Source organism: Pleurodeles waltl, chromosome 8 (assembly GCF_031143425.1).
Source record: "Pleurodeles waltl isolate 20211129_DDA chromosome 8, aPleWal1.hap1.20221129, whole genome shotgun sequence".
Taxonomy (NCBI): domain Eukaryota; kingdom Metazoa; phylum Chordata; class Amphibia; order Caudata; family Salamandridae; genus Pleurodeles; species Pleurodeles waltl.
This window is the reverse complement of record NC_090447.1, coordinates 1,132,588,715-1,132,600,779: the sequence shown is the minus strand read 5'-3', so window position 1 is coordinate 1,132,600,779 and position 12,065 is coordinate 1,132,588,715. Positions and strand designations below refer to the sequence as shown.

At 41.9% G+C, this 12,065-nt stretch overlaps 1 protein-coding gene across 4 annotated transcripts in view; it reads right to left on the bottom strand.

The window, feature by feature from the left end:
• The window catches only part of NAA16 (N-alpha-acetyltransferase 16, NatA auxiliary subunit), a 476,406-nt gene that overhangs the window by 55,479 nt on the left and 408,862 nt on the right, over window positions 1-12,065 (bottom strand). For all 4 annotated transcript variants that reach the window (XM_069205334.1, XM_069205337.1, XM_069205335.1 and 1 more), the window contains 3 exons: window positions 10,585-10,693; window positions 5,263-5,361; window positions 4,982-5,125 (listed from right to left, as the gene is read on the bottom strand). In XM_069205334.1, coding sequence (XP_069061435.1) covers window positions 4,982-5,125; window positions 5,263-5,361; window positions 10,585-10,693 — 352 coding nt within the window. The remainder of the gene's footprint in view (window positions 1-4,981; window positions 5,126-5,262; window positions 5,362-10,584; window positions 10,694-12,065) is intronic.

Here is a 12,065-nt window from a genome sequence, read left to right as displayed (position 1 = left end):
CTTTTTTTTATAATTCACTAACAAAAAATGCTGCCACCATTGCACTCTATGAATGAAACCTGCAGCAGGAACAGTACTCTTCTGTCACTATGTGGATGTACTTGGTGCTCCAGTCCTAGTTGGCAGAAGGTCCAGACCCAGTCATTGTCAAAGGCTGGCCTCTGGGGCCTATTCCAACTAATCAGATTACCCCTGTACAAGCCCTGTTGTGGGTCCACCTGGTCTGGGTGAAACACCAATGCAAGTTAATTGTCAGAGCACATAGATTAGTGAGTGGCGTGACCAAAAATAAAACAATAAGTCGACAGCTGTATGTAGTCTGGTCACATGGGCAGAGGTTACAACTAAAGATCATGCTGGGGACATGCCTGTTACCTACGGTTTAATCCTCTGTGGAGAGAACTTGAGGTTGGGGAACTTAGCTGGTGCCATTGTGGTGCACTTTATAGTGTAACAGTTGAAGTTTTATAGCACTTCATACCAATGACATGGTGCTAAAGTGCATTTATGAACAAAAAGCATGATACTTCAGTATTTGGATGGAAAAGTGTGAGTCAGCCAAGCAGCCTATTTAAGTAACGTCTGATGATGTGCATGTGATCTTTGTTGCTGTGAAGTGGTGTGCAGAAAAATGAATGAGTGGAATGTGGACTATATGGTAAGAGTTTTCGTGTAATAAACTTATGGAGGATACTCATATGGTTAAAATTTCAATGTTTAGCTGCACTTGTGTGGAATGGAGCAAAGGGCGGTGAAATATAGCAACACATGGCTAACCATCTTTAAGATGATTTGTTCCAGATTCAGGTGGTGTTCTGACTTCTCTATTGTTCATTTCTACTGGTGATGGAAAACGAATCTGTCTGCTCACAGTTGAGATCATCTTGTGAACAGCAGTGTCTTCATTGCCTTCAGGAACTCCAAGTGGTCTTAGGTGTTCTGCATTTTTGCAAGGAGAGTTCCAGAGTTGTTCTGCTGGCATGGCTAAGGACGTTCCTATGATCTGTCCTTGCAAAGGTAAACTATAAACTGGGTTTCCAATAGAGAGTGAAGGGAACTCTTTTTTGAATATCTTTACAGTTTTACAGATACAAAGAAGAACCATTGCCATGCTTGGCCCATGATCATTTGGTGAGTATGTTCAAATCAGGAGTGGCATGTAGAGAAATAGCTCAGATGCACTCTATTCCTTGTGTGAAGCTTAGCTATTGGTTTCTGGATCCTTATGTCCTGATTCACAAAAAATACCTAAAACTACATCTGGAGATTGTCACTACTGTCTAAGCATAATATCACTTTTTATTAATTAACACAACTTTCCAAGTTATGCACTTAGAGCTCCAACTGCTACCCCTTTCAAGGCATAATCCTGGAAAAGTTATGCATTATAGAACTCCAGCATACCAGAGGAATGCAATTTGAAGATACTGGTAGTGCCTGAAGGAATAGAGTAAGCGGCCTCAGGTATGACCACATGGGTCAGCATTCTATTAAAATAAATCTTCAGTGAAGATTGCTGTGCAACACCTGTGCAGCAACTGAGTTAGCAATTGCTAGTAGGCACAGGGTGCCCATAACTGTATCTAAATCTGATGGCAAACAAAGGAGTATCGGCACTTACTTACAGGATATTAAAATTCCTGAAGGAGCTCTCAGCATTGCCAGGCAGAAGTAATGGTTCCTTGCTAAATAAGTATTTTCTTTCTTATTTGTCTAGATCTGTCTTGGGAGCCTGCTAAACACAAACCTGAATTCAAACCCTTACCATCGTATTTCAAGAATACTCTATCTCATTGAAACTGAAAGGTACAAACCTTAAAATCAGTTTGCAGTGCCCCTTTCATGAATATCGGATTGCTTCACTAGAACGGATTGAGTTTACTGCCTCACTTTTGGTATTGGGTGGGTTAATGGGCTTCTTCTGTCGTACCTCACTGTCTGCTTTCAAATTGCCTTTGGACGCATGGACGTGCATTCAGCGCAGGCCTTGGAGTTGTGTCCCGACACCAGAGACAGACCAAGTGGTGATTGAACACAGACATCTGCCTGTTGCAATCCTGCAAGGCTTGAAACCTGAAAGTTTTGCAAAGAACATATCTCCTTATTACACTGGGAACAAAAGCTCAAAAATGTCAACAAAAAGTCAAAAAATGACGTGGTTGTTCTCCGCATCTGTGCGGTTGGCACAGAAAGAAAGGAACTGATGGCAGTCCTGAGGTGGTGCCTATATGGAGCTGATCAATGCCACCGACTGGTATGCAGGGGTGCTGCTCAAAATTTTCCAGATCCATTCTGACGTCTGAGAAAAATTCTAAAGTGAAGAAACTGCAGTTCGAAGTCTCTACAAAAATTATTTTTGTTAACATACGAAGTTAAAAGAAGCTGTTACTTTATTTTAAAGAGGAGTTTAAAGTCAACATGCACAACCGTATGTCATGCACAGTTATATTGAGAAGGTGGGGAACTTACATCAGTGAGCCACTAGAAAGTGATAAAGGAAGGAAGAGCTCTTGGATGCAGAATATCAGTTTATTGCAAATAATTTTAAGGGAACTGTTCATCCATCAGGCGTGTAGGGAGAGGAGTTGTTTTAATTTGTCAGAAGTGCTACCTAATTTGCCCCCAAATGAGACAAGATCTGGGTATCATTTATGTAGGACTAAAGTGAGAATGCAAAGGAAGAGAGGTTAGACACAGACCGTCAAGAATATGATAGAGAATGAAAACCGCAGCCTCTCAAGGTAGAGCCCTGCGGAATATCATCTGGCATGAGCGTCAGAGTCACGGGTTTGGGCTGGGGTTCGGAGAAAGGGCAGAGGACATTTGTACTGATTGAGTCCACATGCACAAAAAAGAGATAAGACACTGAAGGATGATGACTATAAACTCTACACTACAGAGGTTCTGGATAAGTACATAAAGTGTAACAGTTTCAAATGTGGCACGGATACGATCTGAGCAGTGCTGACACTTTTATCCAGGATGAGCCTGGTATCATTAACTATCAATAGTAAGGCAGCCTTAGCACCAGGCAGATGATGAACCCTCCTTTGGTGAATTAAATAGTGATTTTTACTGGAAAGTTAGGGAGGGGGATAGAGCTACAGTTGCTCAGAATAGTGATGTAGGCGGAGTTTTTTTTTTTTGTGGAGAGGAACGATATTGGTCAAATTTCAAGCAGATGGGCTTGGCCTTTATGGAGAGAGGTGTTAGAAACAGAAGTTAGAACAGTAGAGATGTAATCAAGAACAAGGTTAAAGGTGTAGGCAGAACAGGGATGGAGGGGAGATCAGTGACTACCTCAAGGATATGGATGGTATATGACAAAGACTGGCTTTCTTAATTAATTTGTATAAGTGTTTAATAGCCATAAAATAGTTGGCTAAGCCTAAGTGTGGCAGTGTCTGCCATACTAGTGTTCTGCTGCTTTTCAGTATTGTTTGACCTTCGCTAAACCACCAGTGTGCTACATGTCTGGTACAGCTATGGTTTAGGAATGCTCTAATTTGAGAGTCATAATCATGTTAAAGGAAGAAGTTATCCCAGAATCAATATGGCTGGCATTATTGTGCATATAAAGAACAAAAGAGGAGTTCCTAAGGAAAAGGAAAACAGCCCTAGTGAAGTTGGTGGCTGTGACCTATGACTAAGCATGTGATGGGAAATGATGCCTTAATGATGAAGTCGGAGTAATTGACAGAAAGACAAGTTGTGAGAACTCTATGAGAAATTATATCTTTACATTCTGTCAAGCGAGGAAAGGTGAATTGGGAAACAGAAAATTGAAAAACTAAGATGCATAGATTAGAAGACATGAGAGTGATCAAGTACCCTCACAAAGTGTTGCTGGGTTGAAATATATAGAAAGGGGGAGTGCTTACCTTCGTAGCACCTCCTATGATGAGATGTTTAGTGGTATAAGTAACAGCCAGGAAGACTGGTGCTTGGCGCAGTTGAGCAGCAACTGTAAATGCTTCTTCAAAGGTCGTGTTGACTGGCTCAAGTGGTTGCTAAGCTACCTGAGTGTCAACGAGCAAAGGTGAAGTGGTGCCCAGTTATTCTTTTGCCACAGGCAGGTAATGGGAAAGGAAAAGCTAAGAAATGAAAAAAAATTACAAACAAGCATTTGCAATGCAATGGGTCTCATGTTTGCTTGAATTAGAGCTAGTAGCATTGTAAATTCCTAACTGCACTTTTGTTGCCACATAAATTAAAAATGAAAAGTAAAACAGTTGACAGAAGTAAGTCAACTCAAAGCGCCATGGCTGCCATGAGCGTGAGAATTATTGGCTCCCTGCGTGAATGTCTAGAAAGGATCAAGGCTGGGATGAAAGGCAAACCAAAACCAGAGGAGGGGCCATCACACGCTGTAACAGGAGGAAGCGTGACGTAGTGTAATTGCCAACAAAAATGTTCACTTAGTGAAATCGCCTGGGAGGGAACTCATCGCACAAAGGAGGGACATTTCACAAAATGCACCAATAGAAATTAAGCATTTAAGACAAGCAGAACAAAGAATGAGCATGAGGGGGCGTGGTAAAAAGCCTACAGAGTGATTACAACAGGCCACAGCACTTACGCTCAATCCTAAAAATGCGGCTGAAGCAATGAAGCTTTTCCCTCCAGTACAACAACAAGTTAAAGATTAAGTTTGTGGGAGTAAGCCAGGGCCTCTAAAACTACAAGCAAAATAAATGGGTGCTTAGGAAAGCATTCAAGAGCAAAAGCATACCTCTAGAGAAACCCTTGGTAATACTTATGCAGATGCCTTAAATGCTTCTTCATTGGCATAGTTGACCAGGCCAAGTGGCTGCTAAGCAGTCTAAGGCAAAAGAGTGAGGAAGAACAAGTAGTGAAATTAAAGTTAACTGGAGCCCAGTTGATTCTTCTGTATACAGTAGGCTCCCGTTTTACGGTAAAAACATTTCAGACACAATTCAGCAAGTCATACCTTGATATTGAAAAAATAAAAATGACAAACCTGACAACAGATGCTGAATGGAGGTAGAATTTTGTTTCAGAAACTCGTCATTAAAATGCTCCAGGTCTTTGTTCATAAATATTTTTTTCATTTCTTGGGTTAAAACCTTGCTTACAATTTCAGGAAGATTACTGTGATCAGTCACTGCAAGAGAAACCAGGTTCAGATTGACTTCACTGCATAATAGTTAACCACTTAAGCTAAATATCTGGCAAATGATTTAGAAGTTCGGGTAAAGATGCTGCAAAATAATTCCAACTGTTGTACATTCCTTAACTTACCACTTTTTGAAAATCTTATCAAACATTCATGAAGCCACGGGTTGTTGCGGTCAATAGGGAAAGCTCTTTTGACAGACTGCAACATCAGCAAAAATTTTCCTGTCAAACAAAAAAGACTTGTCTAGAGTTTATTTAAATCCAACATGTTATAAAGTAGTACAAATTATAGGTTTTACAAGGGTACGCTTCGAAAATAAAGAAATCCACCATTTCATCCTAAACCTTGTGCTTATCGACAGTTGTTTGAAAAATAAAGGAAAACGTTCAGCATTAAGCATGATATTTATATCTGGGTACTGTAACCAAAAAATGACTTGCTAGAGAGGAACTGCGATTTTAATTTCAGAAAACCGACACTCTCTCTTAACTTAAATAAAAATGCCTCCTTCCAGTTTCCTCAATACAAAAACTTCCCAGCTCCACAAAAGCAATCCAATAACTAAAAATAACCAACTAAATAGGAACCTATGTGAGTGGCAATAATACAGAATGAATTACAGCTTTAAACACATGGATTAATATTTCATGTGAACACAATGATGTGTTTAAGCAAAATATTATAAACTTAAAATAAACAGGTTTAATACTTTCATTTTCGGAAAGGAGGGATGTTTACGATAATATTTGTGTACTGGATAAAATATAGAAATCACATTTGTTCGCCTATCATTGTCAATTACTGAACCTAATGCTTTTGTATATAACATCCTTTTAAGATATGCTAGCTGGGGATGATCAGACACCTTGGTAAAAGGAATGTTAAATATTGTCCTTTCCGATAGTGTGTAGCCAGATAACACAATCATTGAATTAGCTTTAGTACAAATGCCAACAACTTTCTTCTAAAGTCCAAATTGTATCACATAAGAAAAACAAAGTATCAAAAACAGGTCAGTGAATTTAGAGTGAGTGGAGTGATATCATGTATACATCACATGATGGTAACGTATTAATCTCTTTCAATACTACTACCCTCGGCACTGTTGCGAGATAACGGCATTAGAGGAAAGAGCTGTAACATTTTATGCTCTTCCCCTCGTGTGGTATTACCTCTCTCCAATGAGATCTGCAGTTAGGAATGGGGTTTAAGCAGGGAAGGATACCACGGTAATACATAATTTGTAGCCGTTTTGTTTTGCAAAACAAGGAATATTATTGTTTTCCACATTAAAATATAATTACCTCACAAAAGTTTTGTGGTGAAAGCTGCCAGGCCTAAGAAAAAATGATGCATGGTTTTTAATGACAATTTAGGAGCAAATTCCCTTGTGTGCCAAACCGGCATTAATGGCCAACTCAGACAGAGGACCTCAAGTGTAATTTGATAGCAATGCTCAAGATGAAGGGCTCAGATAAATAAACTACTTACCTTTGGTAACACTCTTTCTGGTAGAGACTATCTAAGCACAGTCTCTTTAACTTTTGCATACTTCTCGAGAAGTTAGACTGCATCCAGAATGTTTTTTCAGCAATACCCCTGCATGTCAACAGGTTGCATCAGTGATTCTACATCAACATTGTCCCATGCAAGATGTGGTGTGTACGGCCCTATAAAGGTGCCACCCATGTGCACTGACATCAGTTGCTTTCTTGAAACTTTCACGCAAGCAGAGCCGAATAGAATGGTTGTAACCAGTTTGCAGATTACTGAAGTCGGATCTTACTATGTGAAGAGACCAGTTCATATAATGGAGAGGTGAAAGAGTCAGTGAGGAATCTGTGGTTAGCTATGGTCTCTACCAGACCAGTATTACTAAAAGTTAACAACTTATTCTTCTGGTACAGACATCTAACCGCAGATTGCTCACCTTTTGAATAGATACAAAAGCAATACCTCCTACGTGGTCTGCAAACTGGCTCAAACTAGGACATCCTGAAGGGCCGAGCAGGCAAAATGCTCTTCTCGCCGTACCTAGCTGTTCAGACAATAGTGCCCAGTGAACATATGGAGTGACATCCACATAGCAGCTTGACAAAGGTTTAGAACCGGCACCCAATGAGTCAACAGAGTAGTAGCAAATTGGTTCTGGTAGAATAAGCCCAACAACCCCAAAGAGACTACTTTTTGGCCACTGTGTAGCGGATCTTCATGCAGAGCATGATCAAGCAAAATGTAGTCCTTTTCTGCACAGTTTTGCTTCTCTTCACTACCTGTAAGCCCAAGAAGGATCTGGTGGCCCACTTGTTGGTGTATGGTACGATCCATAAAGAAGCCTATTCCACTTCTTAGAGGGGTGAGGTGGAGCAAAGAACACCAGAAGGTTGATGTTCTGACCAACACAAAAGGGAGTCACCACCTTTGGAAGTAGGGAAGTATGTGTCTGGAGGACTAGCTCGTCATAAGGTTGGCTGACAGAAAGGGTCAGTAGCTTGCTGACCTGCTACGCTGATGTTATAGCTACAAGAAAGACTGTCTTGAGGGTAAGGAGTCTGAATTGAACTGTGTAGGGGCTCAAAAGGCATACACGTTAGGAATGGGAGGACCATATTTTTGTCCCACTGAGACATTACAAAAGGGGAAGTGGTAAACATATGTTGTAACTCTTTGTGGAACTGCATAACAACAGTGCAACAACCATAAAAAGTCTGGAAGAGTATCCTGTAACAGCGTCCAAAGCAAGGCATTGCTGGGCTAGGGAAAACATTAATAAGACTTCAGACGCTTGGCATTTAGAGGGTCAATTTGTTTAGAAGCCCACAAGATCACATACCTATCCCAATGGAAGGCTTACAGAGATTTGGTTGAGGAATGCCTGGCTGCCACGATGACATCAACTACTTCTAGACAAAAGTTGAAAGCAAACAGCTGTTGCTGCTCAATTTCCAAGCATAGAGGGGGAGCTTGTGCAAGCCCAGATGCAGGACCCTGCCCTGATGTGATAGAGAGATCTCCCCGAAAGCCTGATCAGAGGACAGATGCTCATGCCCAGGAGTTTGGGATACCGTACTCCGTATCCACTCCAGAGTTACTAGGATGACTTGGGTCCTGTAGGTCCTGATCTTCTTCATACCTCAGGGCAAGAGAGGAATTGGTGGAGTCCCACGTTCCACTCGTTGCGGAACGCATTTTCGGGTGAGAGGATCCTTGGAAACTCCCAAAATGCAAATGTGTTGACACTGCACATTCTCTGCAGTGGCAAAGAGACTGAGTCAGGGTTCTCATTATTCACGGAAAAGACCCTGCACTACATCCAGGTGTAAATGCCATTCATGATCCTCAAGGCACAATAGCTTAATTTGTCCCCTCTAGCGTTCAAGGAACCTGCCAGATAATATCTTACCAGAAAATTCCCTTGGCGGTCGAGCTATTTCCAGAGACTCCACCCTGCTTTTTGCACTACCACATGACAGTGGTGTTGTCAATGAACACCAGCTTACCTTTGATGGAGGGCAGAAAGGCTTTCAATGCAAAGCGGATGCTTCTCGGCTCCAGCAGGTTCCTATGGAGCCAGACCTCAGCAAAAGACCAAATGCCTCTATCTCCACCTTCCCAGGATGGCCTTCCCAACCCAGAAGCAATGCATAGGTCACCACTGCAAGATCTGGGCTGGTTAGTAAGATGGGTCTGCTGCAAAGTGGGTAGCTGTGGATTATTTTGGGCTGTAGCTCAGGCGGCACCTAGGGGAACTCTAGCAAACCTGTACATTATTGAAAACTTAACAACTAGGGGGAGTTCATGTGCATGACTTGCGTGGCTTTCACTACGTAATTTTACCCAGAAGCCATTGCAAACGTCAAAGTTTGGTAAAAAACAAAAAACACACACATTTTCCTCACATTTAGGTGACAACGTTCTGGAATCTGTGAGGAGCCACAAATTTCCTACCACATTGAGTTCCCACATGTGGCCCAATAAGAACGGTCCCCTACTTGTGTACTACAGCGTTACACTGAAAAGTATGCAAAAGGGGTTGCTGCGGTATATAAGACTGTACTGTGGCGCAAACCTGGGGATTCCAGGGTGTGTCTTGTGTGGATCCCATGAGCTTTTCTTACCCAAAATGCTCTGTAAATCTCAATCTCTGCCTGAAATCACACATTTTCCTAGCATTTTTGTGATGGTAACTTCTATAATCCACAGGAATCCAAAAAGTTCTTACCACCCAGCGTTGTCCTACTTATGCCGATAAAAAGGCCTATTGCCCAGGGCAGGAATTGATCAAAGCAAGGCCAATCGGAGTTCGTGCCTCCATTTAGTTGTGGTAGGGTCACAGACATGCCCATGGTGGGCAGTCTCTACCCCTATATGGTTTTTTTAATAAAAGCTTTCCCTAGAGTCTAGTAAGCTTTCTGCCCACTGGGGTGCAGAAAGACTGATGCCCCATTTTACCTTGGGTGGGGTCATGCCCATGTCCATATTAAGACGTCACACATATTTAAAAAAAAATAATCGTTCTCTGGTGTCTAATGGGCTTTCTACCCACCCCCAACTCCTACAGCCTCCCCCACCCCTGGGATAATTACCTCTATCCCCACACCACCTCCGAGGGACAGAAAGACTGCAGCAACTAAATGTGCTGGGCAGAGCACAAGCCTGTGCCTACAGGGCTGCTCCCCTCATCTCTGGTGACCAGTCGGTGAATCTCTGGTTGGTTGGGGATCACTCTCTTCTGGCGATCCCCAAGAAGGGATCCACTGGGCCAAGGTAGCATTGGCAAGGAGAGATCCTCCCCTTTCCAATGATACCTCTCCTAAAGGAATCAGTGGTAGGGGTGGCTCAGATATAGTTCGACCATGGCTTCCATGAAAGTAAAATTACCCCATCTGCTTGTTTTACGTTCACTTTCCTGTAACAATGTCAGGACGCCCTGTTAGTTGACTGCCATTCCAGGGAAAGAAAAAAATAAAAACCAAATTGCCAAGCTCTTTCCGAGCAACCTGATGTATAAAAATGAGATAGGACTACCTCTGGTAGAGAGCAGCAGAAGGAGTACCTTCTGCTGTTCTGTACCAAAGGCAGTCCCAAGTGTCGGCCAATACTCCAAACCATCACTGGAGAGGCAGTGCAACCATCACCATTGGTCGACAGCCATACTGAAAAGGTTAACATAGTCAATGGACGATAAACATATAGCACTGGACAAGAAAGACAAAAACATAATACAGAGAACACTAGAACAGTAGATAAAGATGTGCATACAATTATTAATCTTAGCATATAAACAGACTAGGGTTTCCTCCATTAACACAAATGAGCTGCAGGGAAGAATGTAGCTCAGAAACCCATCCTGGTCCAGAAGTAGCATTACCAGGAAGGACAATTATGAAAACAATTAACACTAAAGCGAGACAAGGAACAAATGAAAATACTTTAAATTTTACCTTTTCTAAAGTATATTTCAAATGCCAAGAGATGTGTGTCAATGTTATTTGCAACAAGGCTTTTAAGTGGCATAAGGAATTTGATAGATTCTTCTAACGGATCTTCCACCTAGTTTAAAAGAAAAAACAATGAGTGACATATTTCAAAAGAAACTAAAGCTTGAGAAAACATTTGACAATGCTATTATTTTAATTCATTAGTGTGTTTGTAATGCACTCATGACAGCGTAGCTTCAGAATACGAGGGAGGCTGCAGTCTGCGATGCAGATTATGCTTTGAGGTAAAACATATTTGTGCAACAGGCATGTTTTAGTCTTTTTGGAAATGTAGGCATTTTTCACACTCCAAAACAAATTCAGGTAGGGCATTCAAATAGGGATGCATGTGTTGCCAGCCATCAATTGACAGGTTCTTAGACTAGTCAGAAAGCTTGCATAGGAGGACCTCAGAGGACTACAAGGCTTGCAATGCCTAGACAGGTTCAGAAAGTAAGATACTGGGGTTCAGCAAAGCAAACTGCTTGTGGCAGGTTGGGAAATATATTGGATTTTGTGCTCTTACCAATAAGAAACAGTGACTTTTTTTATTGCCTATCTGATGGGATTTCACAGTAGGTGGCAGATAATTTTCACAGATTGCAGTTTTTAGTGGGCAATTTAAGATAAGCTCATGTAGAGGTTGCTGCTATAAGGAGGACTGGGCAGGATGGATGTTCTGATTGGTTGAAAGATTCATTAAATGGTGACAGGTCTTCACAAACTAAAGAACAAGTTACTTACCTTCAGAAATACTCTTTCTAGTGAATACTCCATCTAACCGCTGATTCCTCACCTTAAACTATGCCAGAGGCACAATACTGGATCCATAAAACTGGCTATAGCAGTGCTCGCACTCGCTGCTTGGTAGCACCATGCGGTTCTATGCAGACTTAACACTGCTTTGTAAGTAACAGAGAGTAGCAGCATATAAAGCTCCAGGCCTGTGTGCTGACATCAGTTTCTTATCACTTTCCTATCTACATCCTCAGAGGCAGAATGTTAACAATTGTTGGGACCAGTGTGCTGAACACTAACCTTTGACCTTTCTAGATGTTAAAACTACACAGATGGGAAGGGGTGAGGGCACCTAGGAATCTGCGATTAGATAGAGTGTCCACCAGAAAGAGCAACACCAAAGATAAATAACTTGACATTCAGAAGGCCACACATCTACAGATAACTCACTTTAGATCATATACCAAAGCAGTACCACCCCAGATAGAGGAGTTGTGGCATGGACTCAGAACAAAAAGGCCTGAAGGACTGAGCACATCCATGCTGCAGCCAGCAGATGTTAAGGAGAGGGATTCTATGAGCCAACATAGTGGAAACAGCCTTATCCCTGGTGGAGTGGGCTCTCATACCGTACAGAGGCTGCTTCTTGAACACTGTAGATGGCATAACTTGATGTAGAGAACTAGGCTCCTTGACAGGGTCCTCTT